The sequence below is a fragment of the Apium graveolens genome, chromosome 6 (genome assembly GCF_009905375.1).
Source record: "Apium graveolens cultivar Ventura chromosome 6, ASM990537v1, whole genome shotgun sequence".
Lineage (NCBI taxonomy): Eukaryota > Viridiplantae > Streptophyta > Magnoliopsida > Apiales > Apiaceae > Apium > Apium graveolens.
In genome coordinates this window covers 28,089,415-28,116,113 of record NC_133652.1, presented here as the reverse complement: position 1 = coordinate 28,116,113, position 26,699 = coordinate 28,089,415, and the positions used below count along the sequence as shown (strand labels likewise).

Below are 26,699 nucleotides of genomic sequence, written 5' to 3'. Positions count from 1 at the left end.
AATTATAATAAAACATAAGGTTTCGAAGTTTAAAACACTTGAAAATAATTCAAAACAATATTACAATCCTCCATATTGAATAGTCTTAAGCATCTAATTTTCGACATCAAAAGTACTAATAATATTGCTTACGCTTTAAATATTATAATGAATCATAAATGCAAAAAATATAACACTAATCAAACATCTATTGTTGTTACGAAATGAACTATGAACACGAAGGTTATAAGTTACATTTAAAGTTAGAGATATATGGATCTATGTAAATGGCCTAAACATAATTTTGGATTAACTTATTAGCATGTACCTATATATTTTAATCGGGTTGGGTTGGATTGGTTTAAAATTATCGAAAACCATATCCAACCTAATTAAACCGGGTTGACATTTTTTCAACCCAACTATATATCGGGTTGAAAAAAATCGGTTTGGTTCGGCCGAAATAGGGTCGGTTCGGTTTGGATTGGTCGGGTTGGCCAAACCGTGTACACCCCTAGTTGTATCCTTTTTTTGCTGATAATATTATGTTAATAGTGTCTCCAAGTTAGGTTAATACACACTTATGGAGTAGTAGCATGCGAGGTTAAGGGTTTGCGGTTAGGTGGTTCCAAAACTGGGCATTTTTGAGCTAATTTCAGTAAGGAGAAATTCTACGAAAGGTGTTGATGTATGTATTGTTGCGATCGTGTTCCATAAATTAATAATTTTAAGTACGTTAGGTTTATTATTCGAAGTAACGGTGATATAATTGCCCCTTATTATCAAATAACATTCTGACAAACGGGTATTTATAAGTTTATTTAATTTGGTATGGTATGATCTGGTTTATGCTACATATTTTTAAATTCTCCGGATAAAACTACTGACCTGAGGCCTGAGCCCACAAGGTTGCTTCTATAAAATTTACACGCTCATTTCACGTGACATCCCCCGGTCTCGAAAACACTCCCCAAAAGACACTCACCACTTCACCAGTCACCTCTACACACACATTTATACGTAAACACAACCCCCCTTGCAATCCTCATGTCATTCATCCCCAAAACCAAACCCTAACCCTAATTTAATCAAAATGGACTCTCAATCAAACAATCTCTACGACACCGCATCTCAACCCGACACCGGCAACGACGCCTACACTTTCCTCGAATTTAACACCACCGCCGACGATGACTTTGATTACCCCGATTTTCACCACCTCTCTCAACCAATTCGCGCCTCCGCATGGCCCACACTTTCCGATTCTCTCGCTGCCGAACCTAATTTATCCGATCACCACTCCGATGCTTCTCCTGGTTCCGGAAAGAGTAGAGGAGGGGGTGGGAGTAGTAATCAGGCTGCTGTCGATGCGATAGCCGCTGGAATGAGTGGATTGACTTTCGAAGAGACTGGCGATGATGATGGTTATGAGTTTGGTAAAGGTGATTTTACGGAGCACGCTTGTCGGTATTGTGGTGTGCAGAATCCTGCTTGTGTTGTTAGATGTAATGTGCCTTCGTGTCGGAAATGGTTTTGTAATTCTAGAGGGAGTACGTCCGGGTCGCATATCGTTAATCATCTGGTTAGTATTTTGCATTTTTGTTCTATGTTTAAAGCTATTTGTGCTTTTATTTGAAGAGATGAAATATCAGAGTACTTTCCATTTTACGAGACTTGCTTAACTTTGAAATTATGAAGTACGAAATACCTATAGAATTTAGTTCGTTAGATGTTGTGTGCTTGGTGCTCTGTTTATTGAATAAGCAAATTGCTTTGTAGATTTTGGTTTATCCATATACATATAAATGGTGATGTGGCTTCTTTAATTCCTCATATCTGAGATTCAGTTGCAGCTAGTAATTGGACCAAAGATATCTGAATGAAGTCATTTAATAAATTGCAAAATTTGAATCTTGAACCGTTTTCAAGCACAATTGTTATAGGTTCTTATTTTATGAATTATATTCTTTATGCCATTTGATGTTGGACAAAAGGATTGACAAATAAGGGGTAAACCACATGCATCAGGAGAAACTGAAAGAAAGAAAAACAAAAGGACAAGAGCTAGGTGGACTAATAAATGGAACCAAAATCCACTAGCCCGACAACTCGACTAACAAGATTTTTGAACTGCAGAAAAGAGTAATTTTTTTGGATTGCAACCATAACAAGAGTACAATCTTATTTTAAATCTTTGAGTATTAAACAATACATCTCTTTTTATTGGAGTAGAAATCTAAAACTTAACCAACAATTAACATCATGATTAACAAATAATAAGTAAATACATTTTGTTATTGTCATACTACCATAACCTAAATATTTTGTAGAGCATGATGCTAATGCTAAAATACATATTTTGGGCAACTTGTAGGGAGTGATGAATATTTGATAAATCATTATAAATTAAACTTGGCTGATTAACTGCGAAAGAATTACTACCCCAAGGTTTCCAAGGAGAAAAACTAGATTGCAAATTGCAATCAAGAAAAAGATCCAATAAATTAATTTAGTATTTTTTAGTATTTTCATAATATTTCAATCATCAAGTCTTCTGGATTAAGACCCATTAACAATTGGGCTTATAATTAAGAACTTATTACATATTTAGTAAAATTTTAATCCTGCATATAAATAATATTTTTATCTTTACACTTAATGTAAACACACAAAAAAAGATTATATATATATACACATCACTTTCGTTCCCCATCATTATTGATATATTATAACAGTAAACAGTAATTTTTGGTCTGTTATAGAACTTGGTCCAATGCATAGTATTAAAGTAGAACCATATAGCTCAAAATCTAACTTATTTGCAATATGTTTATGTTTGAAAAAAAATGAATTCTAGTTTTTAGTTTTTCACTTTCTTCCCTCTTGCACTTGCTTATGTGGCAATTATATCAACATTTATACCTCTATATTTAGCACCAAGTATAGTAATTTGCTATTTTACATCGATATTAGCACCAAGTATAGTAATTTGCTATTTTACATCGATATTTAGCATACAATGGAGTGTTTTTTTGTTATTTGGTGCCGTAGTTACGTAGTATAGAAATAATATCATTTATTGCATTGGACATGCTCTAAGAATCTATATATTCAATAAAATCAACTTAATAAGATTATCATCAACTATATTCCTAAGTAGTAATATGATACTAATTAAATATATAATTTTCTCGCCTGTATCATTCTTTTTTATTTGGGTAAAAAAAATTATCAACGAGTTTTACATGGTGGAAGTAACGATCTAGAGTAGAACTTGAAGAAATCAAATTTTAGTTCCATTATAGAAGCAAAATGGAAAGAGCAGAATACGTGGATATGGGGTAGCACTTTGCAACAGATCGATGTGTTCCACAATGCAGATGTTAGTCTCATTGTTTATATGCACTTTATTACGCCTCTGATGCTAAAGATGCTCAGAAATCTAATTTTCTATTACAAATAGGAGGTGGTGATACCATGTAAATTTTTGTCTGTATGCCTGTATGGTAACCAATAAGTTGTGTTGGCACTTTAGCACTACCTGATTTGACTAGCACAAGAAGAAAACTAATAAGTTTGGTATGAAAGCTGTGGCGATTGCATTTAAATTCTCGAGTCTCCGTGATTGTCGTGTGATGAATTTTCTTTCTTTGGAAAACTGAAAATAAGAAAATATAAGCTCTTGATACCACTTTGATGCAAGACCCGAATAAAATTATAAAAGAAAAGTTTGAGATAATTAATCATAGACTCACAGTATAGAGGAATTTGTTTGGATCTCAACTCATAACAAAGAAAACAATCTAATTCCAATATGCATAGTCTTCCAAAAATCAAATAATACATTTTTCTAAATAAGATTAGGACTTTATAACCTTGCAAAACGTAATTTTTCTCCAACTATCGTAAATGAAAATATTTCCCTACTATAACTTGGAAATTTCCTAAAAATCTATTTATTTTTTTTGGTTGAACATTATGACCATGATGCTCTTTAGGAAGTATCCGACACAGACAAGGATCGTAAAATCGGTGTGCCAGATTTTTTGAACTTCAAAATCAAAGATTTGGAGACACGTCAATTTTTATTAAAAATTAAATCAATTGATTTATGTTGGTAGCTTTTAAGTATAAATTAAGAAAAATTTAAATTTTATATATTTATATAGCCAGTCTACCAAATTTTTATGTTGCACAACTGTTCAACGCTTCTATAATTTATTATAACTATACTGTATATTAAAGATGTTTTGGTATCAGCTGTACTTTATTAATCTGTAATAAATTTATTAGTAACCGAATGTGGACACTGAACAGTCCAAATATGTTTTGTAATTGGTCGCTTAATTATACATCTATTTTTGGTCCCTCTATTGTGCTTTTCTTCGGCCTTTATGGCGCCTTCTTCACAAAAACCCTAATTTCATCCTCCTTTTTGTCTTCATTATCCTCCTCCCTTTTGTGTCCCTATTTCCTTCTCTTTTATTGATCATCTATTATATAATTTTTCTGCTATCTCATATCATATCGATCTTGAATCACCTCTGTAAACTCTGATTTGTCAGGCACGTAGAATTGTCTGATCAACAAATTTAATTCGGCTTCCGTGTACGGCAGGGAATGTAGAGTCCGAGTTTCACAGCTTTGTGATAATTACATTGAATTCTGTTCCTAAATATTAGCAGAAATAAAATAAAATTAATTCTTAATTCCTTAATCATCATCGCCACATTCCTTATCCGACTTATATGGCTTATGTACCTGCAAATAAATTGGTCTTTTCACCCCCTTAGAACATGTTAATATATCAGAGATGATATAAGCAATTGAATTAAAAAGTAGTTCTATCGAGTATCGACATTAAAATATTCAAACACTATGAATTTCAACAGATGGCTTAACTTACTGTTTTAGTGCGAGCACTAGGTCCCAAAACGCGGTTGAGTTTGGATTCTCTTTTTCTGGATTGGGGTATTTTAACATGCTGGAAAGACCAGTTGTATATTTGAGAATGAGAATGTTGCCCAGATTTGAACAAGATCATTAAAAATTGGGCCATTTATTTGACTTATTGGGCTTGATCGTAGTGCTTATGGTGTCGGATAACTACTATAGTTCCATTTAGATCAAGGTCATAATCAAGAGTGATCTGCAACACAAGGAGATTAAACGTGGAAGATTATGGATGTTCAATATGAGAATGAAGAGGATATTGAATTTGTGGAGAATAAGCATCTCAGTGAAAATTCTAACTGATAATTTTAATGAAAAATAAGGTGTTGATTCACAAATATAGTTTTATTAGCTTTTTAATATCTTTAATATAATGAAACTTGAACCTATTTCTTTCATGAAATTTTTTGTTTAGACTCAAGTTTATAATTATTAATTAGCATAAAAAATTTTATATTAATTTTTATAGTGCGCTTTGTTATGAAAAAGCCCGTGCTTAATCTCCAAGTGGCCCTTTGCGCACTCTGACTCAGTTGCATATTTGTATATGTTAGACCAATTATTATTTCATCTATTATAATGGTATTTAGGGAGTTCTTATTAATAGGTTCCGTCAAGAATGTACCATAGTTTCTCGAAGTTTCGTCATCCCGTGTGTTCATTTACTCAAGTAGTTTACTATGGAAACTAGATATGAGTTTTTGCTGCCATGTTTCTGGAATATTAGTAATGTAGTAAAAATTCTTGAGGATTGGTTTGTTATGGAAGACGGGCGTTTTAGGACTTGGCCTCATTGAATCTGAAGTCAGTAAATTCAGTCATTGAACCTGAAGTCGTTAAATTCAGTTTTTAAAATTTTTCCATTTAGAATGACGTAGGGCGACTATTTTTAGCCAAGTTATTCTGGTCCAATTTGTTCTAGCATTATGGTACACAGTCAGAGTCAGCGTTTTAATTTTTTATCCTGTGTTTTCCAGGTGCGGGCGAAACATAAAGAAGTTTGTCTTCATAAAGACAGTCCCTTGGGAGAAACTATTTTAGAGTGTTACAATTGTGGATGTCGAAACGTGTTTCTTCTTGGGTTCATTTCTGCCAAGGCAGAGAGTGTTGTTGTTCTTCTTTGCAGGGAGCCGTGTCTCAATGTTAATGCATTGAAAGACATGAACTGGGACCTGAGTCAATGGTGTCCCCTTATTGATGACCGATGTTTCCTGCAGTGGCTTGTCAAGGTTGGCGTGTGTGTTTTTCTTGTATATATGCTATGCTTTTCTAAAGGTATTAATCTGATCTAAATGAGTGACTGGTTCTGAAATAAAATTTCCAGGTCCCCTCTGAACAGGAGCAGTTGAGAGCACGGCAGATCAGCGCTCAACAGATTAATAAGGTAGAAGAACTTTGGAAGTCAAATCCTGATGCTACTCTTGAAGATCTTGAGAAGCCTGGTGTGGATGATGAACCCCAACATGTTGCTTTGAAGTATGAGGACGCATATCAGGTGCATATGCTTACAACTATCATTAGTTACTATATTAGGCTTGCTAATTGTTGGTTAGAAGAATGAAAATTTTATCAATTATTGATCAGCCATTGTAGTCGTTACCTCACATGTAACTTTTGCTGACAACTTGAAGGTGCTTCCTTTTTGCAGTATCAAAATGTGTTTGCGCCACTTATCAAGCTCGAAGCTGATTATGATAAAGTATGTCACACTTTTTCTTTTAAATTTTTATTTGTCCTTGTGGCTTTCTTCTAGGTTCTGATCTGTTAGTATTATTGTAAATTATTCAAGTAACAAGTTGATGGTTTCTAGCTATTTATGCCACATATCATTCTTTGAAATCTATGACAATCAGCAAAGAATTTTATTTTTGCTGCGGAAGCTGATTACATTTTGTTATGTAGATGATGAAAGAGTCTCAAAGCAAAGACAGTCTTACTATTCGGTGGGATATTGGTTTAAACAAGAAACGTGTAGCGTACTTCGTGTTTCCGAAGGTAATTTTTTTGCTTTGATTATAAGTTAAACCTGTACTGCCACAGTGCCAGATACCTTTTCAGTTCAGTTAGCTTTGTTTGTATCAGTTTTTATGCTTTGTTAAATAATTTCCTCGTATCCTGATCTACCCTCGTCATTTCATCTGTAGGAAGATAATGAATTACGCCTTGTTCCCGGGGATGAGTTACGACTGCGTTATTCAGGTGATGCAGCTCATCCAGCTTGGCAGTCAGTGGGTCACGTGGTAGGTTTTTATTTGGACTAAATTGCTTGTTGGATAGATCCGAATTTAATTTTCTGGCTGTCTAGATATGAAGCTGCAAATTTTAAGGATTGTTTAAGATAACCCGCTGATAAGTTGTGTAGTAAGGAGATTTTCTGTAAGAATCATCTTAATAAATTTCATGAATAATTTAAAGTACTCTTTGTTTTGTGTCAACAGGTAAAGTTGACAGCACAAGAGGAGGTGGCTCTTGAACTCCGTGCCAGTCAGGTATTGTTTTTATTGTATATGTTTTTTTGCTCTTCTTTTGCTTTAACAATTTTATTGTTGTTTTGTTTGCAGGGAGTTCCTGTTGATGTAAACCATGGGTTTAGTGTTGATTTTGTTTGGAAGAGCACAAGTTTTGATAGGATGCAGGGTGCAATGAAAACTTTCGCTGTAGATGAAACAAGTGTTAGCGGGTGGGTCTGCTATTTCGCTCTTCCTTTCACATAAATTGGCAGAAAAGTTATAATCTCCTTTTCTTTTGATCTCCATTAGGTACATTTATCATCACTTGTTGGGCCATGAAGTTGAGGTTCAAATGGTTCGTAATGCCCTGCCTCGTCGTTTTGGCGCACCAGGACTTCCTGAGCTTAATGCTTCTCAAGTAAGCTCAATAATTAAAATTTAGAATCATCAAACTTTCTTATGTTTAAACCTCCAAGGCCCAAGCATATCTTACAACATGTGCATTCCTTGTCCTTTGTAGTTTATTGATAAATTTCATATTATATAGAATCAATGAGTTGCATAATTTTTGTAGAACTTCTTACAACTTTAAATGCATTTATTTCATTGAAAATTGGAATTCAAGATAAGTTTTTTATGTAGTTATATAGTCCACCAATATAATAGTAGTAATCGTGGTTTGATTTTGACTACATGGTAATTTCATAGCACTAACAGTAATGCACTGCTGCCTTGTAATATGCAATTTATGCATTAAAAGCAATTAACTGCTGCCTATTTTTTTTTAAAAAGAAGACTTAAATTATTCATCTGACCTGAATGACTGGTCTCGTGTTTTATCTTTGCTTGCAATTATATTGTTTGATCATTCTTAGATCCTGAGTGGTGCTTTTGTAGGTCTTTGCTGTAAAGAGTGTACTTCAGAAGCCAATAAGTTTGATTCAAGGTCCACCTGGCACAGGGAAAACTGTCACTTCTGCAGCTATTGTATATCATATGGCTAAACAAGGGCAGGGGCAGGTAATCTTGTGTCAAAATAATATTTATGTATATAATAATCAACATCTTGAATGATATCGTATTTTACAGTGTGGAAGTTGTCTTCCTTGACAGGTTTTAGTTTGTGCTCCCAGTAATGTAGCTGTGGACCAACTGGCAGAGAAGATAAGTGCCACCGGCTTAAAGGTAAGAATTACTGATATTGTATGGCTTAACTAAAATAATTTCTTTCTTATCATACTAAGCTGCAACTGACTTGACCGGGCCGCCCTAGTTTTTGTTATCTTCTTTCTGTGGAGTGCAGCGGTTGCCTCTCCTATTGTACATACAAGTGCTGCATACTGTCTGTGGTTCTAATATACTGGACCTTCGTTTCTTACTTCTTGAGAATGTTCTTATAATAGGTTGTTAGGCTCTGTGCAAAATCACGGGAAGCTGTAAGTTCTCCAGTTGAACATCTAACCCTGCATTATCAGGTATGTGTGTTTGTAGTAGCTGATTCAATCATGACATAAGATTCAGTTTAGTGCTTTATTACTTAATTTTTGTCACGGAATATAATTATACTGCAGGTCAGACATCTTGATACTTCTGAAAAGAGTGAACTTCACAAGTTACAGCAATTGAAAGACGAACAAGGTAAGGTTAATTATATATTAGGTGAAAAATTCTATATTCTTCTTTGGGTTAAATATCAAGTAGGTCACTTACTGCGTCCAAATGTATCAAGTGAGTCACTGGTTACAAAACTGACTCAAATGAGTCACTCATTTAAAAATTTATATCAAAAATATCACTATATTGTTAGTCGAAATTCTTAAAAATATTATGTATTGAGTTTCCCACATTTTTTGTGAATCATATTACATCCAAATGAAAGGTTACGAGTTCTAGTATTTTAGATAATATTGTTAGATTTTTAAAATTTTATCAACTATTTATTTTTTATTTTTTAATTGTATTATTTGATTTAAATAAAAATAAATAGTAAATAAATTTTAAAAAAAATTAAAAATATTTTCTAAAATACTAGAGCTCAGAATCTTTCATTTGGATGTAATATCATTCATAAAAAATGTGTCAAACTCAATATATAATATTTTTAAGAATTTGGACTAACGATAGAGTGATATTTTTGATACAAATTTTCAAATGAATAATTCATTTGAGTCAGTTTTGTAACCAGTGACTCACTTGATATATTTGGACGCACTAAGTGACCTACTTGATATTTAACCCATTCTTCTTTACTTTCTCAAGCCGTGTTACCTGAAGACATGTGTAGAGTTCACCATCTATATGTTTTTGTTTTTAAGTATTACTAGCAAATTTTGTTACAAGCTCTAGTATATTGTGCAAAAAAGGGTTTTCCCTTTAAGTTTGAAAAGCGGCAACTACAAATCTACAATATTTTCTTGAGTGTGTTTTAATAATCGGGTTATAGTTCTGAACATTGGGCTACAAATGATGCTTATGTGAAGGTCAATTTTGATGGTACTAGTTTAATAACTGTTGTAGGTTGGATTGCTCGAGATTTCATTATAATAATTTTATATTGAAAAATTTGCAAATTTCATGTGTTAAACGATCTAAAAACAAAATAACTATTTGTTTAGCCTGTTTTTTGTTTCACAATCAGATTGTAGTTGACAGTTCGGAGGTTTGTTCCGACTGGTTTCTAATGTTTCAATGAATCTTTCGCTTGTTCGTCAAAATAAATAATCGGGTTATGGTAAAATGCCTCTATTATATGTTAATCGGACCATAAGACTTCTTCCTTATCTCTTTTTTTTGGAAACCAGAATTTTGGAAATTTGTTTTTGGGGGGAGGGGTGGGCAAAAAGAATACATCGGAGTCTAATAAAGCAAAGAATTTACAGCAGATGTGAATACATAGTGACCTATCACGTATTGGAATTGACTAATGACTTTGACTGATAATGAATCGATTTTTATATGATAATATATCACAATTAAGATTATAATAAATTGTAGTTTTGAGCATATATTTTAATTTAAGAAACATATTTTAACATGTGCAGAACCTAGATATATTAAACTTATATCTGATATCTGAAAAGGAATATGCTAAGAATTTAGTCTTTTTGTTTAATGAATTTATTATTATATATCTATATCAACTATTGTGACTTTGTTTTGAATATATATGCTCCAATTGCGAACCCTAATACTTTTTCTCTTTTACAGGAGAGCTGTCCAGCAGTGATGAGAAAAAGTATAAGGCTCTGAAGCGAGCAACGGAGAGAGAAATTTCTCAAAGTGCTGATGTAATATGCTGTACCTGTGTTGGTGCTGGAGATCCTCGATTGGCAAATTTTCGATTCCGGCAGGTATCAGACATGCTTGTATTGATGTGTAATTTCCATATATTTGTTAGGTCACACTTTCACTGTAGAGGGGGTGAATACAGTGTTTATTACAATCAAATCAAACTTCAAGAACTTATGTAACAGAAAACAAACTTTATTTAAACAATAAACTCTGTTACAATCTGGAACTGTTATCTCTCAGTGATGAACAAAATATCACGAGAGCTTCTAGAGTTATAATAAATAATATTCTCGATAATGATAACACCTCTAGTGTAAACTCTATTTCTGTGTTTATATACTACACAGTTACAAGATATTCGCTAATTGATATGGAATATAATTTTGCTTCCTAAAATATATCAATCAGATATCTTCTATTCCAAGTATTCCATTCTTCACGGAATTCCTTCTTCATGCATATCTCTTCTTATGTTTATCTTGATCTTCTTAACTTTAATCAGCTACTGTCCTTATCTGATCGTCCTTCAGCACTTAAGTTCTGATATCTATCTCCTGATAACATAAGTACTGATATCCCTTAAGTTCTGACTTCCAGTACCTTAAGTTCTGACTTCCAGTATAAGTACTGATCAGTTAAGTACTGATTTGTTCTGTTCAAATAAGATCTGAAATCTAAACATAAAACATATTAGCCATGACATTATCAAATATATCTAACAATCTCCCCCAACTTGTAAATTAACAAAATATACAAGTTTAACAGATATTTGATGATGTCAAAAACATTAAGTACAAATGCATGAGAAATAGACAAGATAACTACAACTTACAGTCCTTAAAGTTTTTACCAATTCAACTTCTGATAACAACTTCAACCTGTATAAATATCAGAATTTAAGCAGTTGTAGATCTTCGACTTGGCTTCATCATTTTCTGATCTCTCTGATATCAGGAGTTGTTCTGAGATAATTCTTCAACAAACATTTCTCAGCATATCTGAGTTCATCAATTATTCTCCGTTTGACATCTTTAAGCTCTGCAGTATCTTCACCAGTTTGAAATATTGCAGCTCTGAGATCATTAATCTTTGCTTTTCTCAACTCCCGATCTAGTCTTATGACATAAGCTTTGTTAGACTCTAGATTGAATTCAAGCCCCTTAATACCAAGATATGTTCTGATCTGTGCAGTATTAGGCTTCATATCAACAATATCACCATTGTGATTTCTGTACTTTGGAACATATCTGCTGTCAAACTTAACAGAATAAAGTCTTTTCTGTCTCTGAATCTGTTCCTTTAAGTAGTTTGCAGCAGTCTCTGTTATTCTGTCATCCACTTGAAGTAAGAATAATACATGCTCCAATTCTTCAAAATACTTCAATGGAATGGCATTTTGTCTTATGTGATAAACCCTACCATCTGTCATGAAATACAACATGATGTATTCTTTCAAGTAGGTATGGTAAACCATCTGTACAGATTCTAGTTGATTCAATCTCTCAGGAGTTGCTCCAATACCTGGTTCACTCAAGGAAGTTGGATCATCAGTAGTGTTGTGTACTCTTTTTTCATCAGCACTTCCCAATCCAGTTTTATCTCTAGCTTCCTTTCCAGTAACTACTCTTGCTTCAAAACCACTTAAAGTAGTCTTCAAAGATTGAGTCTGTTTTGCTTTAGTGAATCCTGGTAGGAGTGTTTTAGATTTATCTTCTGATATCAAGTTAACTTGAGCACTGTCAGAGGTTACTTGCTTCTTCTGAATATCAGAACTTACAATTTCTTGACTCTGAACAACTTGAGCCATGTCAGAGGTTGTTTTAAGAATTTTTCTTGAAGTCAGAGCAAGATTATGTTTTCCATCAGTAATTTCTTCTTCCTCAGGAGGTACATAAGGCTTGATAGGTTCACCAACCTTTTCTTTACCCTTGGATCTTGGATCTATCTGTGGTTGTGATCTAGCCAAAGTTTCTTCAGTATGTATCCTCTCTTTGATCACAATGCCTTTAGGTTTTGGAAGTAACTTTTTACCAGAAGCTTCAGATTTAGATGTGACTTTCTCTGATTTAAGTCTGGCTTCTTCTTCCTTTAAACTTTCCAAGTCCATCCCTGGATTTTCTTGAAGAAATAACTGTCTTGACATTTCCTCATCAAGATCTAGAAGTTCATCAGAACTTATCCTTTTACCAGCAGCAGAACTTATTCTTTTCCCAGTATCAGAACTTGTTCTGTGACTAGCTTGTCTTGATGTAAATCTTCTACCTTGACTATGACCACTACCCATTCCAGAGTTTCCTTGGTCATCTTTTCCATCATCCTTTCCTTGCAGTGACTTGTTGGTTTTGCATTTGGACTTAATTACCTTCTCCCCCTTTTTGGCATCAGCAGGTAATAAAAGAGAGATAAGTAGTTCCACTGAGGTCTGGATTTCAGTAAGTTGCGATTGCTGAGAAGCTTGATTTGTCAGAATTTGATCAATCTGAGCTTGTTGCTTCTCTTGAGTTTTCTCAATATAAGCAACCCTGTCAATGGTAGGTTGGAAGAACTTTTTCTTATCAAGTTTCCAAACTTGTTCCTGTTTAATAAAGTTCTCCTGAATCTTGTGTAGCTCTGCATGAGTGTTGGAATGAAGACCTTGTAGATGTTTAGTACTCAATGCAGTGACTCTAAGCTGGGTTTTAAAATCATCAGAATTTAACATTTCATCAGCTTTAGTCAAGTGCTCAGCAAGATGTAAAGCATTTGGAACACATGAAACTGAGTTCCATTCCTTAGTCCACTCCTGTCCTGCAGGAGTTTCACTCCAAGGTACTCGTGCATCCCTGATAACAAACTCCTTTAGCAGTTCAGACTTAGGAAGAGTCAGTGGAGGAGTATGTCCTGAAGGACCTGCTGCATCAGCATCTACAGTTGTAGCAGCTTCACCAGTATCTCCAACATTTGCAGCATCAGAACTTAAAGAATCAGTATCTTCTGATAAGACAACTGTATGAGTAGCAATGGAGGCTTCAACATCCTCTAATTGCTGATCTGATACTAAGTTCTGATCAACAACCATATCCTGATGCTCACCTAAAATCTGATCATCATCTTGATGCAGAGAAGGTGTTAGTGATAACTCAGGAGTTTGAACAGCATCAGTAACAGGTGTTGTGGAAAGATTATTTGCTGTTGGAGCTTCTAAGAAAAGTATTTCAGGCACAACCAAGTTCTGAATATCAATTTCAGCACTTGTGCCTGGATCAACAAGAGATAAAGAAGGTAAATTAGCCTTGTCAGATACAGGTTCCTGAAATGTAGTTGATGGAGAAGAAGTGACTGGAGCAAATTCCTTGTCTTGTGAGATCAGAGATTCCTGATCCCCTTCCTTAGCTGCTTCCTCCTCATCATCTGAAACTGGCCTCTGTGCCCTCTGTTTCTTGTACTTCCTTGTTGATTTGGATTCCTTGGGAGTTGCAGGAACAGTCATACGTCTAAGCCTCTTGAGAAGCCTAGAACCCCCAATTGCAGAATCCTTCTGAGAAGTTGCCTTCTCAGCTTCATTTATCATAGGTTCTGAAGAAGGAACCTGATCTTCAGAATCTGTTTCGAAATTAATCTGAGACTGTTACCAAATTTTACTCACAGATAAGTCAAGTAAAGGGTTAGACTGAAAAATCAGAACTTAGACCTATATCAGAACTTAACAGTCATCAGAACATAATGTCTTAACTCGAACAAGGAATATCTATCTTAGTAAATACTCATACAAGTTCTTAGTTATGAATGTCAGAACTTAATCATCAGAACGTGTAACTAGAACTTGTCCTCAGAATTTGTGCAGAAGTGACACAATGACTGTTTATCTAAAATAACATAGACCACCACAGAAATTTCATCATTCATATGGAGTGATGTGTGTGTGCATTAAGCTAAATAACAGACAAAGAGTAAAGTCTGATCTACTTCAGTACATCTTAGAAATAAGTCATAATTAAAATTTTGCTAAAGATCTGTCATTATCCTGAAACCTACTGATAAATGAGTTCATGCATGAGTTCACCTCTACTGTTTTTGTGCTAATTTTATGCATCTTTTGAAATTCTATTTTACAGAGGCTTCTCAGTGTAAGTGAGTCACGACTGTTTATTAGAATTTATGCTATTATCAGAGTATTTCTCCAGTAATCATAGAGTGTGAAAAGTCACCAAGAAAATATTTTGCTTTTCTAATGCATATTTACTTAATACCAGCAATGCACTTGGGTCGTCCCTTTCACATTTTTACTCTAGATCTCAAAGGAGTACCTGATATTATTCTTTGATTATTGTTCTTCTTCTTTTGATAAGTGAGGTTTATCAGCACTTAGTACATTCAGCAGTTTTACTAGAATCAGAACTTAAACAGATGAGTAGCATTATTCTAATTTGTGACTTAGTAATAAGATATACAAAGTAAACTTAACTAAGCTCAGTTATCAGAATTTGCTTGTGTCATAAGATTTCCACAGAAATAACTACTTCTTTCATGGGATCATTTGTTTATTGAAGACTAGTAGGTCAGTATCTAGCACAGTTATCCTCATAGGATAGAATAGTTACTGAAACAGACATATCACTTATCAGAGTTTAGACACATATATCAGACAACAGTCAGTACTTGAAGACATTTATCAATTAATGCACAGAATATACAAAGAGATTAATTCTGTAAATACTGATCATAAAGTCTGATAACATAGAACAAGTTTAAGCAGATTTAGAGAAAGAACCTGAAATCATTCCAAGTTCATTTACCAATTTTGAAAAGGTAGCTTCACACAGTGGTTTTGTGAAGATATCTGCTACTTGTTGATCTGTGGGAACAAAATGCAATTCCACTGTACCTTCATCCACATGTTCCCTGATGAAATGGTACCTGATGCTGATGTGCTTTGTCATAGAGTGTTGAACTGGATTACCTGTCATAGCAATAGCACTTTGATTATCACAGTAAATAGGGATTTTGAAATATGTTAACCCATAATCCAGTAACTGATTCTTCATCCAGAGAATCTGTGCACAGCAGCTTCCTGCAGCAATATACTCTGCTTCTGCAGTTGATGTGGAAATTGACTTTTGTTTCTTGCTATACCAAGAAACCAATCTGCCTCCAAGAAATTGGCAGCTTCCACTTTCTTTGGCTCAGACTGAGAGAGAAAAGAATTGTAAAGACATTCATTCGAAGTACCTGTTCTAGTTCTGACACCTGCCTCAGGATTTCCAATTATTAAATCAGGTGTATGTGATTTTGTCCACTTCCTTGCAGATGGAAGATTTTCTCTAGAACTGGATGCTCCCCCATAATTCATGCTGTCTTCGATTTCATTTTCTGATGCTCCCCCTGAAACTATGCTCTCTGAGTTGGATCCTTCAGTATTTAGATTTTCAGCACTGTCAGTACTTGGCTTATCAGAACTTGACGAATCAGAATTTGACGAGCCAGATGTATGTTCTGATGCTTCTTGAGATGTGATAAAATCTTGAGTATGCTCCCCCTGCAATGGTGCATCTTCCTTTGACGTAGTCACCACAGTTTCAATAACATCAGAGTTTAATCCATCAGAATTTACAGTATCAGGACTTAGACTGTCAGGACTTGAGGTATCAGAATATGAATCTTCATTTTCAAATCTCAGCTTATCATGATCAATGCAATCTTTAAGTCCAGTGATCTTCTTGTCATCAAAAGAGACATTGATAGATTCCATGACCACTTTTGTTCTCAAATTATAGACTCTGAAGGCTTTTGTAGAAAGTGGATATCCTACAAAGATTCCCTCATCAGCTTTTAGATCAAACTTGGATAGCTGTTCAGGATGAGTCTTGAGAACAAAACACTTACATCCAAATACATGAAAGTATTTGAGATTTGGCTTCTTGTTCTTCACCATCTCATATGGTGTTTTTCCATGCTTGTTAATGAGTGTTGCATTTTGAGTAAAACAAGCAGTCTGCACAGCTTCAGCCCAAAAATAGGTTGGAAGCTTTGCTTCTTCAAGCATTGTTCGTGCAGCTTCAATTAGAGTTCTATTCTTCCTTTCAACAACTCCATTTTGCTGTGGAGTTCCAGGAGCAGAAAATTCCTGCTTTATTCCATGATTTTTGCAGAACTCTTCCATTATCAAATTCTTGAATTCAGTGTCATTATCACTCCTCAAAATTTTCACAGAATCTTTGATCAATTTATCCAGATGTTTGACATGATCAATCAGGATAGATGCAGTTTCACTTTTTGTGTGCAAGAAATACACCCATGTGTATCTGGTGAACTCATCTACTATGACCAACGCATATTTCTTCTTTGCAATAGACATGACATTCACTGGACCAAATAGATCAACATGAAGTAGATAGTAAGGCTCAAGAATTGATGATTCAGTCTTGCTCTTGAACGAAGATTTTCTTTGTTTAGCCTTCTGACATGAGTCACAAAGACCATCAGGAACAAACACTGATTTTGGCAGTCCTCTCACAAGATCTTTCTTGATCAGTTCATTTATCTTGTTGAAGTTTAAATGAGAGAGTTTCTTGTGCCAATTCCAGCTTTCTTCAGTTGAGGCTCTACTCACTAAACAGATTGCAGAACCATCAGAACTTGTTGAAAGCTTAGCTTCATAAATGTTACCACGCCTGAATCCCTTCAGAACAATTTTTCCTTTAGATTTACTAACTATTTCACAATGTTCTGCAAAGAAATCAACATGATAACCTCTGTCACAGATTTGACTTATACTCAGTAAGTTGTGTTTAAGTCCTGAGACCAGAGCTACATCTTTAATAATGACATTCCCAAGATTGATATTGCCATATCCCAAAGTTTTTCCAATGTTGCCATCTCCATAAGAAACACTTGGGCCAGCTTTCTCCACAAAGTCTGATAGCAGGGCCTTATTTCCAGTCATATGTCCTGAACATCCACTGTCCAGAACTAGAATATTTTTCCTGTTGCCCTGCAATCAAAAAGACCACTAATTATTAGTTTTAAGGACCCAGACTTGCTTGGATCCTTTGGCCTTTTTAGGTTTGTTAACATTTGCAGCGGATTTAACATCAGATTTTATGTTAACAGTTTTCTTATCAGACCTTATACTAGAAGGAACAACAGAAACTTTCTTTAAAGAAGGTTTTATTTGATAATAATCATAGTACAAACTATGATATTCCCTACAAGTATAAATGGAATGCCATAAACTACCACAATGAAAACAAGGATTTTGTGGTTTGTATCTAACAGACTGACTCTTAACTCCTGACTTTGTAGATAAGGAGTTAATATTCTTATTCTTCCTGCAAAAAGAAGCCAGATGGTTAGAACTTCCACAGTTATGACATGCTTTCCTAGGAGCATCAGGAACAGATTTATAGTTATTGCTTTTATTCACACCTTCTTTTCCATTCCTGTTTTTCCTAGGTGATTTTACCTTGTTTGCATCCTTAACATCTTTCAGCTTATGCTTAAGCTGCTTCTTCGTCATTAAGCCTATGTTAACTTCAGCTGTCTTTTCCTGTTTTAGTTTGTCAGAAGCTAATTCCTTTTTAACTTCTGATTTCTCATTTTCGGATTTTTCAGTTACAAACTTAACAGGTTTTAACTTCGGCTTTTGCTTATCAACAGGCTTAATTTCTACAGTTCCTTTTTCATTTTCTCCATAGCCTAAACCCTCTTTCCAGTTTCCACTGCTTAGCAAATTTTGAGTTGTTTTGCCAGAGTTAGTCCAAGTTCTGATAATCTCTCTCTCCTTTTCTAACTCAGTTTTTAGAGATTCATTCATTTTTAGCACTTCATCCCTAATATAAAAGGCATTATCTCTATCCTGCTGAGTTTGATGAAACATGACTAACTCTTTTTCTAAGAAATCATTTCTTTTCTTAAAAGCAAGATTTTCAGAAGTTAATCTTTCACATGTTAAAGTTTGATCTCTATAACTAACAAACATGGTTTTAAGATATCTTCTCAACTCATCAATATCATCAGTATGAAAAGCATAAGTAGTCTGAGGTACCTTTGTTTCAGCAGCTTCAGAACTGCTCTCAGAACTTGATTTATCAGCATTTGCCATCAATACATAGTTCTCCTCACTTTCAGAGTCTGAGGTGTCTGTCCAGCTTTTCTGCTTTGTGACAAGAGCTTTGCCTTTGTCATTCTTGGTCTTCTTGCAATCAGGAGATATGTGGCCTTTCTCACCACAATTATAACATTTAACATTAGCGTAATCTCCTCTGTCAGACTTTCCTCCTTTTCCTTCAGATCTTCTGAAATTCTTCTTATCAGAACTTATGCCTTTTCTGGAAAACATCTTTCCCTTCCTGAACTTCCTGTATGCAATCTTTGTGATTCCTTTCACCATAAGAGCACACAGCTTCATCATCTCCTCATCAGCATCAGTTTCAGGCAAGCTTTCAGAATCTGAGTCATCATCACTCTCAGAACTTGATGACTCAGTATCAGATTTTATGATAAGAGCTTTACCCTTATCTTTCTTTGAGGAAGGTGGTTTGGGGGATTCCTCTTCAACCTTGAGAGCAACTGTCCTTGACTTTCCTCCTTTTCTCTTGCTTCTTTGTTCCATCTCAAGTTCATGGGTCTTGAGCATTCCATAGATTTCATCAAGAGTTGTTTCATCAAGATTGTAGTTGTCTCTTATTGTTGTTGCCTTCAAATCCCAACATTCAGGAAGAGCTAACAGGAATTTGAGGTTTGTATCTTCAAGATCATACTCCTTATTTACTAATGACAAGTCATTCAAGAGTTTGACAAATCTATCATATACATCAGTCAATGACTCATTAGTCCTAGAGTCAAAGTGTTCATACTCTTGAGTGAGTATTGTTTTCCTGTTCTTCTTAACTGTTTCAGTTCCTTGACACCTTGTCTCCAGTGCATCCCATATCTCCTTAGCAGTCTTGCAGTTGATTACCCTGTTTGACATTACATTATCAATGACACTATGCAATAAGTGACGTACCTTGGCATCCTTAACAATAGATGCTATATCTTCAGCAGTGTAATCAGTCTTTTCCTTTGGTACGGTCATTTCTGCTTCACCTGCAACTACAACAGCGAGCTTGGTAGGTTTGTGAGGCCCTTCCCTGATTCTATCAAGGTATTCTGGATCTGTTGCTTCCAGAAACATGGTCATCCTTACCTTCCATATGGGATATTCAGATGGTCTCAATATGGGAACTCTGATAGTCTCATATCGACTCTGAGTTGATATCTTTGATGATTCCTCAGTTTTGGTAGGCTTAGTTGGAGTTTCTGTGTCAGACATGATTGTGTTTGGATCTTTAACTGTATGTGTGTTAACAGAAAGCTCTGATACCACTTGTTAGGTCACACTTTCACTGTAGAGGGGGTGAATACAGTGTTTATTACAATCAAATCAAACTTCAAGAACTTATGTAACAGAAAACAAACTTTATTTAAACAATAAACTCTGTTACAATCTGGAACTGTTATCTCTCAGTGATGAACAAAATATCACGAGAACTTCTAGAGTTATAATAAATAATATTCTCGATAATGATAACACCTCTAGTGTAAACTCTATTTCTGTGTTTATATACTACACAGTTACAAGATATTCGCTAATTGATATGGAATATAATTCTGCTTCCTAAAATATATCAATCAGATATCTTCTATTCCAAGTATTCCATTCTTCACGGAATCCTTCTTCATGCATATCTCTTCTTATGTTTATCTTGATCTTCTTAACTTTAATCAGCTACTGTCCTTATCTGATCGTCCTTCAGCACTTAAGTTCTGATATCTATCTCCTGATAACATAAGTACTGATATCCCTTAAGTTCTGACTTCCAGTACCTTAAGTTCTGACTTCCAGTATAAGTACTGATCAGTTAAGTACTGATTTGTTCTGTTCAAATAAGATCTGAAATCTAAACATAAAACATATTAGCCATGACATTATCAAATATATCTAACAATATTAATTTTTTAGTTCTTGTAGCTGAATATTTGATGTACCTTTTGCAGGTCCTCATTGATGAATCAACTCAATCAACTGAGCCAGAGTGTCTGATTCCATTGGTTCTCGGAGTTAAGCAGGCAAGTTGCTGAGTTTTTTTTTATACATTTTACTAAACGAGTAAACGTCTTATGTCTACGTTTCATCGCTTCTTTGCCACATTTTTTCATTAGGTGGTTCTTGTTGGTGATCATTGCCAACTTGGTCCTGTCATTATGTGCAAGAAAGCAGCTCGTGCTGGACTAGCACAATCTTTGTTTGAGCGTCTGGTGCTGCTAGGTGTAAAACCAATTAGATTACAGGTCATAATCTTTTTTCTATTGCTTTCTTTAAATTGTGCTGGTTAGGAAGATTTTGTTTATATTGACAAATTTCTGGTTTATCGGAGTTATTAGCACTGTAATTAGTTATGGTTACTTTTAGGTGGGGTTAATTAGTGATAAACCACATATAATTTCTATTTCGATCTTGAACAGGTGCAATACCGGATGCATCCATCCCTTTCTGAATTCCCCTCTAATAGCTTCTATGAAGGTACACTCCAGAATGGAGTTACAATAAATGAAAGGCAGTCGACAGGCATTGATTTTCCTTGGCCTGTGCCAAATCGACCAATGTTCTTTTACGTGCAGGTACTTTGTAGGCCTTCATATTTTTTTTAAGTAGTTCTCCCCCAATTTGTGAATCTTATTCTTCTTTTCGTGTTTATGCATGTGCGCGCGCACGCTCACACACATGTGCATTAACATTATTCGTTTATTACGGCTGAAATTTTTTGAAGATCTAACTGGGAAAAGTCTCTTAGAATTTAGAGGTATACATGAGCTGTTTATCTACTAAAGAGTCAAAATTGTAGATGTATGGACCATCGAGAATATGTGATTTTCAAAATTGTCATTTGATCTTGGGAGATGCGCCTATGTGTTGACTGGTTTTACTCTCTTTTGGCATTGTTGTATTGAAATATTTATGTTGTGTATTTTAAGATGGGACAAGAGGAGATAAGCGCTAGCGGGACATCCTATCTAAACAGGACAGAAGCTGCAAATGTGGAAAAAATTGTGACTACTTTTCTGAAGAGTGGTGTGATTCCCAGTCAGGTGTTTTTGTCAGACCCTTTGCATCTTTATTTTTTGTTAATGGGCCTTGACTAAATTGTTTATTATGTATTAAACAAATTACAGATAGGGGTGATAACACCATACGAAGGCCAGCGTGCATACATCGTCAACTACATGTCAAGAAATGGTGCTTTAAGACAGCAACTCTACAAAGAAATTGAGGTCATTTTTGGATTCTCCTCCCATAATTCTGTTAGATGCAATTAAATTTCCCAAGCATGGAGCATTAACATTGAAATTTTGCAGGTGGCTAGTGTAGATTCTTTCCAAGGGAGGGAGAAGGATTATATTATATTGTCGTGTGTGAGAAGTAATGAACATCAGGTTGGTTGATATACTTGTCTTCCCTTGCACCTGTCCCTCCTTTCCCCACTTCAAAATAGATTCAAGCATCATTTTGTGTTGTAGTGACATGGTTTTTGTGTAAATTAGCTGTAATTAATCATTATTAAGTATGCTAATTGTTGAGGAGTCTTCTTGAAAGGTTTCTTCAGAATTTCACTTGCATGTACCTTTATTTCTGAATGTTCTGGTGTATGTTACAGTTATTAAATATAAGAAAATATGGAGTCCAATAGGCCCTATACCATTTTGAAGCAATTAGGTTGTAATTTATTTGGTTCTACTTTGGTAAAGCCTGATTATTTTAATCAGCATCTATTCGCATCTTGGGTATTTTACTACCACTGAGAATTTTTATGGATTTAACTTTGTGATTTATATTTTATACTAATATTTTGTAACTTTGTGTGTTGGAGGTAGTTTGCTGACTTCTTTTGTCATCCAGGGTATTGGATTCCTTAATGATCCACGAAGGCTAAATGTCGCTCTCACTCGTGCCCGTTATGGCATTGTCATCCTGGGTAATCCAAAAGTCCTTAGCAAACAACCACTGTGGAATGGCTTGCTGACCCATTATAAGGTCTTATTTTGGCTCTTGCTCTTTAATTCTTTGCTGCTTATTAATATTTTATTTGCATGGTTGGACTGTCTCTAGTTCAGATCTGTAGGTAGGAATATGTAATGTAGATATATAGAAAAATGCTGGTTCAACTCGAATGTAATTAAGGTTGTATATCCATGTGACAAATTATGGCCCTTTTTGTCCGAAATTGTAGTAGTGTATATTACCCTTTCATCTCACTCATGCTTTTGGAGGTCAGGTTGTAAATATGTTTGGTGTTGACAAATGCCAAATACAACTCGTGCTAGCATGTGATTTTTCCGGTCTTCTCAGGTATTTGAAGTTTTATGTATTAATTTGAATGCCACTAACTCGGTCCTCTATTTACCTATTATCAGGAACATGAGTGTTTGGTGGAAGGACCTTTGAATAATTTGAAGCAGAGCATGGTGCAGTTTCAAAAGCCTAAAAAGGTAAAGCTCGCGTGTAAATAAAAATGTTTGAAATGGAGTTGTTTACTCTTCTAAATCGCAATATGCTGGCACTGTGGTTCATTTCGCAGATTTACAATGATCGGAGACTTTTCTATGGTGGTGGACCTGGAATGGGGCCTAATGATAGTTTTGGGTCTGCATCTTCAACTGCAGATGCTGATAGGAGAAGTGGTCGTTCTAGGGGTATGTTAGATTTATGCAATTAGTATTTCATGTTATCTTCAAATTTTAATTACACTTGGTCTGATATGATGAGTAAATAGTGTGAAATCCTGTAGTAGTACAGCATAGCATGATAAGCTTTCTTTGTTGTGAACAAAAATTAGGCGTTGCAGGATCTTTCATGCCTCCTGGCCAACCCAATGGTACACATAAACCTGGTCTGCATCCAGCTGGTTATCCCATGCCTCGTGTTCCGATTACCCCTTATCATGGGTGCCCTCCACAGCCATATGCCATTCCTGCTCGCGGTGCTGTACATGGACCTGTTGGAGCTGTTCCTCATCTTCCCCAGCAGGGAAGTCGAGGTTTTGGTGCTGGACGTGGCAATACTGGTGCCCCCATAGGAAATCATCTCCCGCACCAGCAAGGTTCTCAGCAAGCAGTTGGGAGTGTTGGGTCTAATTTTAATTATTCTACTCTGGAGGGTCCAAGTAGCCAGCCATCTCCTGGTGGTCCATTGTCGCAACCTGGTTATGTTTCTAATGTAAGTGTCAAAGACTTTTCTTTGGTGGTGGAACTGTAATGAAGATACCAAACATTTACTTCTCAATGATCTTTTTCTCTCTGCTTACATTTTTCTCCTCATAAAATATTTTGGTGGTTTTTTCTTTTAAATAGATGGCTGTTCAAGCAAATCAATCTTTTCGGGATGGGTTCTCTATTGGCGGCATGTCTCAGGTAATAGAACTTCATGAATGCGACACTTGTTTATTAAATTTAGTCTAAATCTTATATCGAATATTGTTATCAGGATATTTTGGGAGATGATTTTAAAAGCCAGGGTTCACATGTTCCATATAATGTTGCTGATTTCTCCACTCAGGTTGGTACACAAATTATGTTGTATTCAGTAATTTGGCCTCTCAGTGCAACTCCAACAGTATCCTTGTGCGTTCCTTAAAAATAATATAAATAAATAGGATCCTAGTTATTTAAGACATTATAGGGTAGGAACTCCGACAACAATCCTTATTTTAGTTCCCTAATATAATTATAATATTAAATTCAAATCCTATTCATATTTTTTAAAGAAGAGAGAGAAAAGGGAGTGTGAAAAAGTAGGGACCTGAATATTTAATTATTAAAAATTAGATAAGGGATGGTTATGCATTCCTTATCTTTAAAAATGCAAAAGAGGATCTTAACCTTTTAGGGAATTACTAGGATGCTATTGGAGTCCAATTTTGATAGAATCCTTATTATTTTAGGTAAGGATCCTTTATATGTAATCTGTTGGAGTAGCTCTAAATTACCTATATATATGCAGTTATGCACTCCTTTTGACATGTTATATACATTGCTTGCAGGCTTCTCAAAGTGGATATAATGTTGATTATGCAACGCAGGGAGCACAAGGAGGGTTCCCGAGTAGCTTTCTGAATCAGAATTCTCAAGCAGGATATTCTCGCTTCGGTTCAGGCAATGAGTTCATGTCTCAGGTTGGTCAGTCAATTAGGCACGTAGGCTACAATCTATCATCTTTGTTTGACATTCATGTTTATTGTGCATAACATGATTGAAGGGAAAAACACCAAATGGATATTACGAATTCTACAAAACTTTGAGCCTCTAATTTCAGAATATCTCACAAACAATCTTCGTCGCTATTGAATGATTATCAACTAATATTCATTCCGTAAATTGTTTATCTTAGGACTACTTGGCCCATGGTTCACAAGGCCTCTTTACGCAGGCTGGATTCAATGATCCTTCACAAGAAGATGCTTCACAGAGCCACTTTGGCTTGGGCAATGCTAGTCAAATCCAGTCTCAGGTTTTATGACTCAGCTGTCTATTACCTATCTAAGTGATTTTTAATTTTAAGTTAGTGAGTGTTGACAAGTGACTTACACGGTTGCACCTATTTAACATAAGACTAGGAGATTTAGCATGTCTTATATAGGAAGTTGAAATTTTCTAGTAACACGAAAAGGTCTGCAAACTCATTTTTGTCATTTGGTCTTAGTTTCCTCGACTCTGTTTTTTGTTTATAACGAGCCTATTTTTTTTTATGTATTTTTGATAGGCACTGCTGAATCCTCTTTATTCCCAGCCTTTCACCAACTACAATACTCAGCCGCATAATATGCAAGCTCCACAACAGCAACAAGCCCAACAGGGACAAGGGTCCCAGAATCAGAAACTCCATTATAGTAGTTGAGTTGTTGGGGCTTCTACGTATAATGGGTTTGTCTTTGCCTCAGAAACATAAATTGTTCTGCCTGCCATAAGATGCCGTCGTGGTCCAAAAATAATTGAGAGTTGGGTTTGTAAGAGTGGCCTTTCCCTAGTCATTCTGAATTGCAAGAATCAGATAGATTGACCCCAGTACAGGAACTTCTGAAAAAGAGGATGGGAACATTAAATGCGGAGGAAGAGGACAACCCAGTATCTTGTTCAAATTTGAACTTTTTGTTGGAACCGAGAGTTGTTCGATTGGGAAAATCATTACATGTCATGGATTTTTAAAAAGGGTTTGACTATCGAAAAAAGCGGAGCTGATCCCTAGTTAAACAAGGAACTTATTACTGTTCAGAAGCAGGTACAACTGTTTTTTTCTGCACAGGGGAGACTATCTGTTCCTTCTGGCCAGACATGTATACTCTACAAAGTGACGATGAACATATGTTTGGGGTAGTTACAAGCCTATATTGTGCATTTGAATGAGTTTGTCTAGGTTAGGCATGATATTTGTTAACAAAAATGGCTTTGGGAAAATTATGTTTAGGATAATCGATTTTGACAAAAGTTGGCTTTGATACCATGCTTAAGGTGTGAATTTCAAATGTTTGCCTCCAAGGTGGTTTTTGCTCTATGTATATATGGCTAAAGACCAGTTCCCTTTTTCCTGACTGGGATAAAATCAATTTTTTTACCTGGAAATAATATTTTTATAGTAATAGAAGTTGCCCTTTGATCTATATTCAATGCAAAGCAATTTTTTTTTTCTTTCTTGGGTTATAGTTACAATTTGTGCATCAGCTTCCAAGGTGTTTCTACGTACCGTCTGTACAGTGGAACACATGATATGCACTATACAGGATCTGCAGTATCCAGATCGTAAATGATTGTTACATATTTTACCCTATTTACAGAAGATGCTACAGGTAATCATAGAATTTTGACGAAATGAATCAGAAGACCGTGAAGCCGTGAAGAAACTGAATGAAAAATAGCTGATAACTGAAGTATAAAAACTGAAATATGTGGTCTGGTTTTCGCTTCCAACAAGTCAAAATTGAAATTTTAGCAGGACTGATATCTTTTAGTGCTTTT

The 26,699-nt window shown here is 35.2% G+C and overlaps 1 protein-coding gene across 2 annotated transcripts; it reads left to right on the top strand.

Moving 5' to 3' along the window:
* The first annotated feature begins 913 nt into the window (after positions 1-913).
* Positions 914-26,344, top strand: LOC141668388 (regulator of nonsense transcripts 1 homolog). 2 transcript variants are annotated; one of them, XM_074475266.1, is made up of 29 exons: positions 914-1,561; positions 5,910-6,161; positions 6,257-6,427; positions 6,581-6,631; positions 6,835-6,927; positions 7,077-7,172; positions 7,371-7,421; positions 7,494-7,612; positions 7,692-7,800; positions 8,280-8,402; positions 8,496-8,567; positions 8,786-8,857; positions 8,954-9,020; positions 10,590-10,732; positions 20,691-20,762; positions 20,856-20,984; positions 21,159-21,314; positions 21,669-21,782; positions 21,867-21,965; positions 22,050-22,127; positions 22,591-22,725; positions 23,106-23,180; positions 23,270-23,384; positions 23,537-23,907; positions 24,042-24,101; positions 24,175-24,246; positions 24,731-24,862; positions 25,078-25,197; positions 25,450-26,344. In XM_074475266.1, exons 1-29 carry the CDS (start codon positions 1,073-1,075, stop codon positions 25,582-25,584), a joined length of 3,771 nt encoding a protein of 1,256 aa, XP_074331367.1. In that variant the 5' UTR covers positions 914-1,072; the 3' UTR covers positions 25,585-26,344. The 2 variants fall into 2 exon arrangements, with proteins under 2 accessions (XP_074331367.1, XP_074331366.1); XM_074475265.1 differs by having other exon boundaries at positions 23,528-23,907.
* Positions 26,345-26,699: the final 355 nt, after the last annotated feature.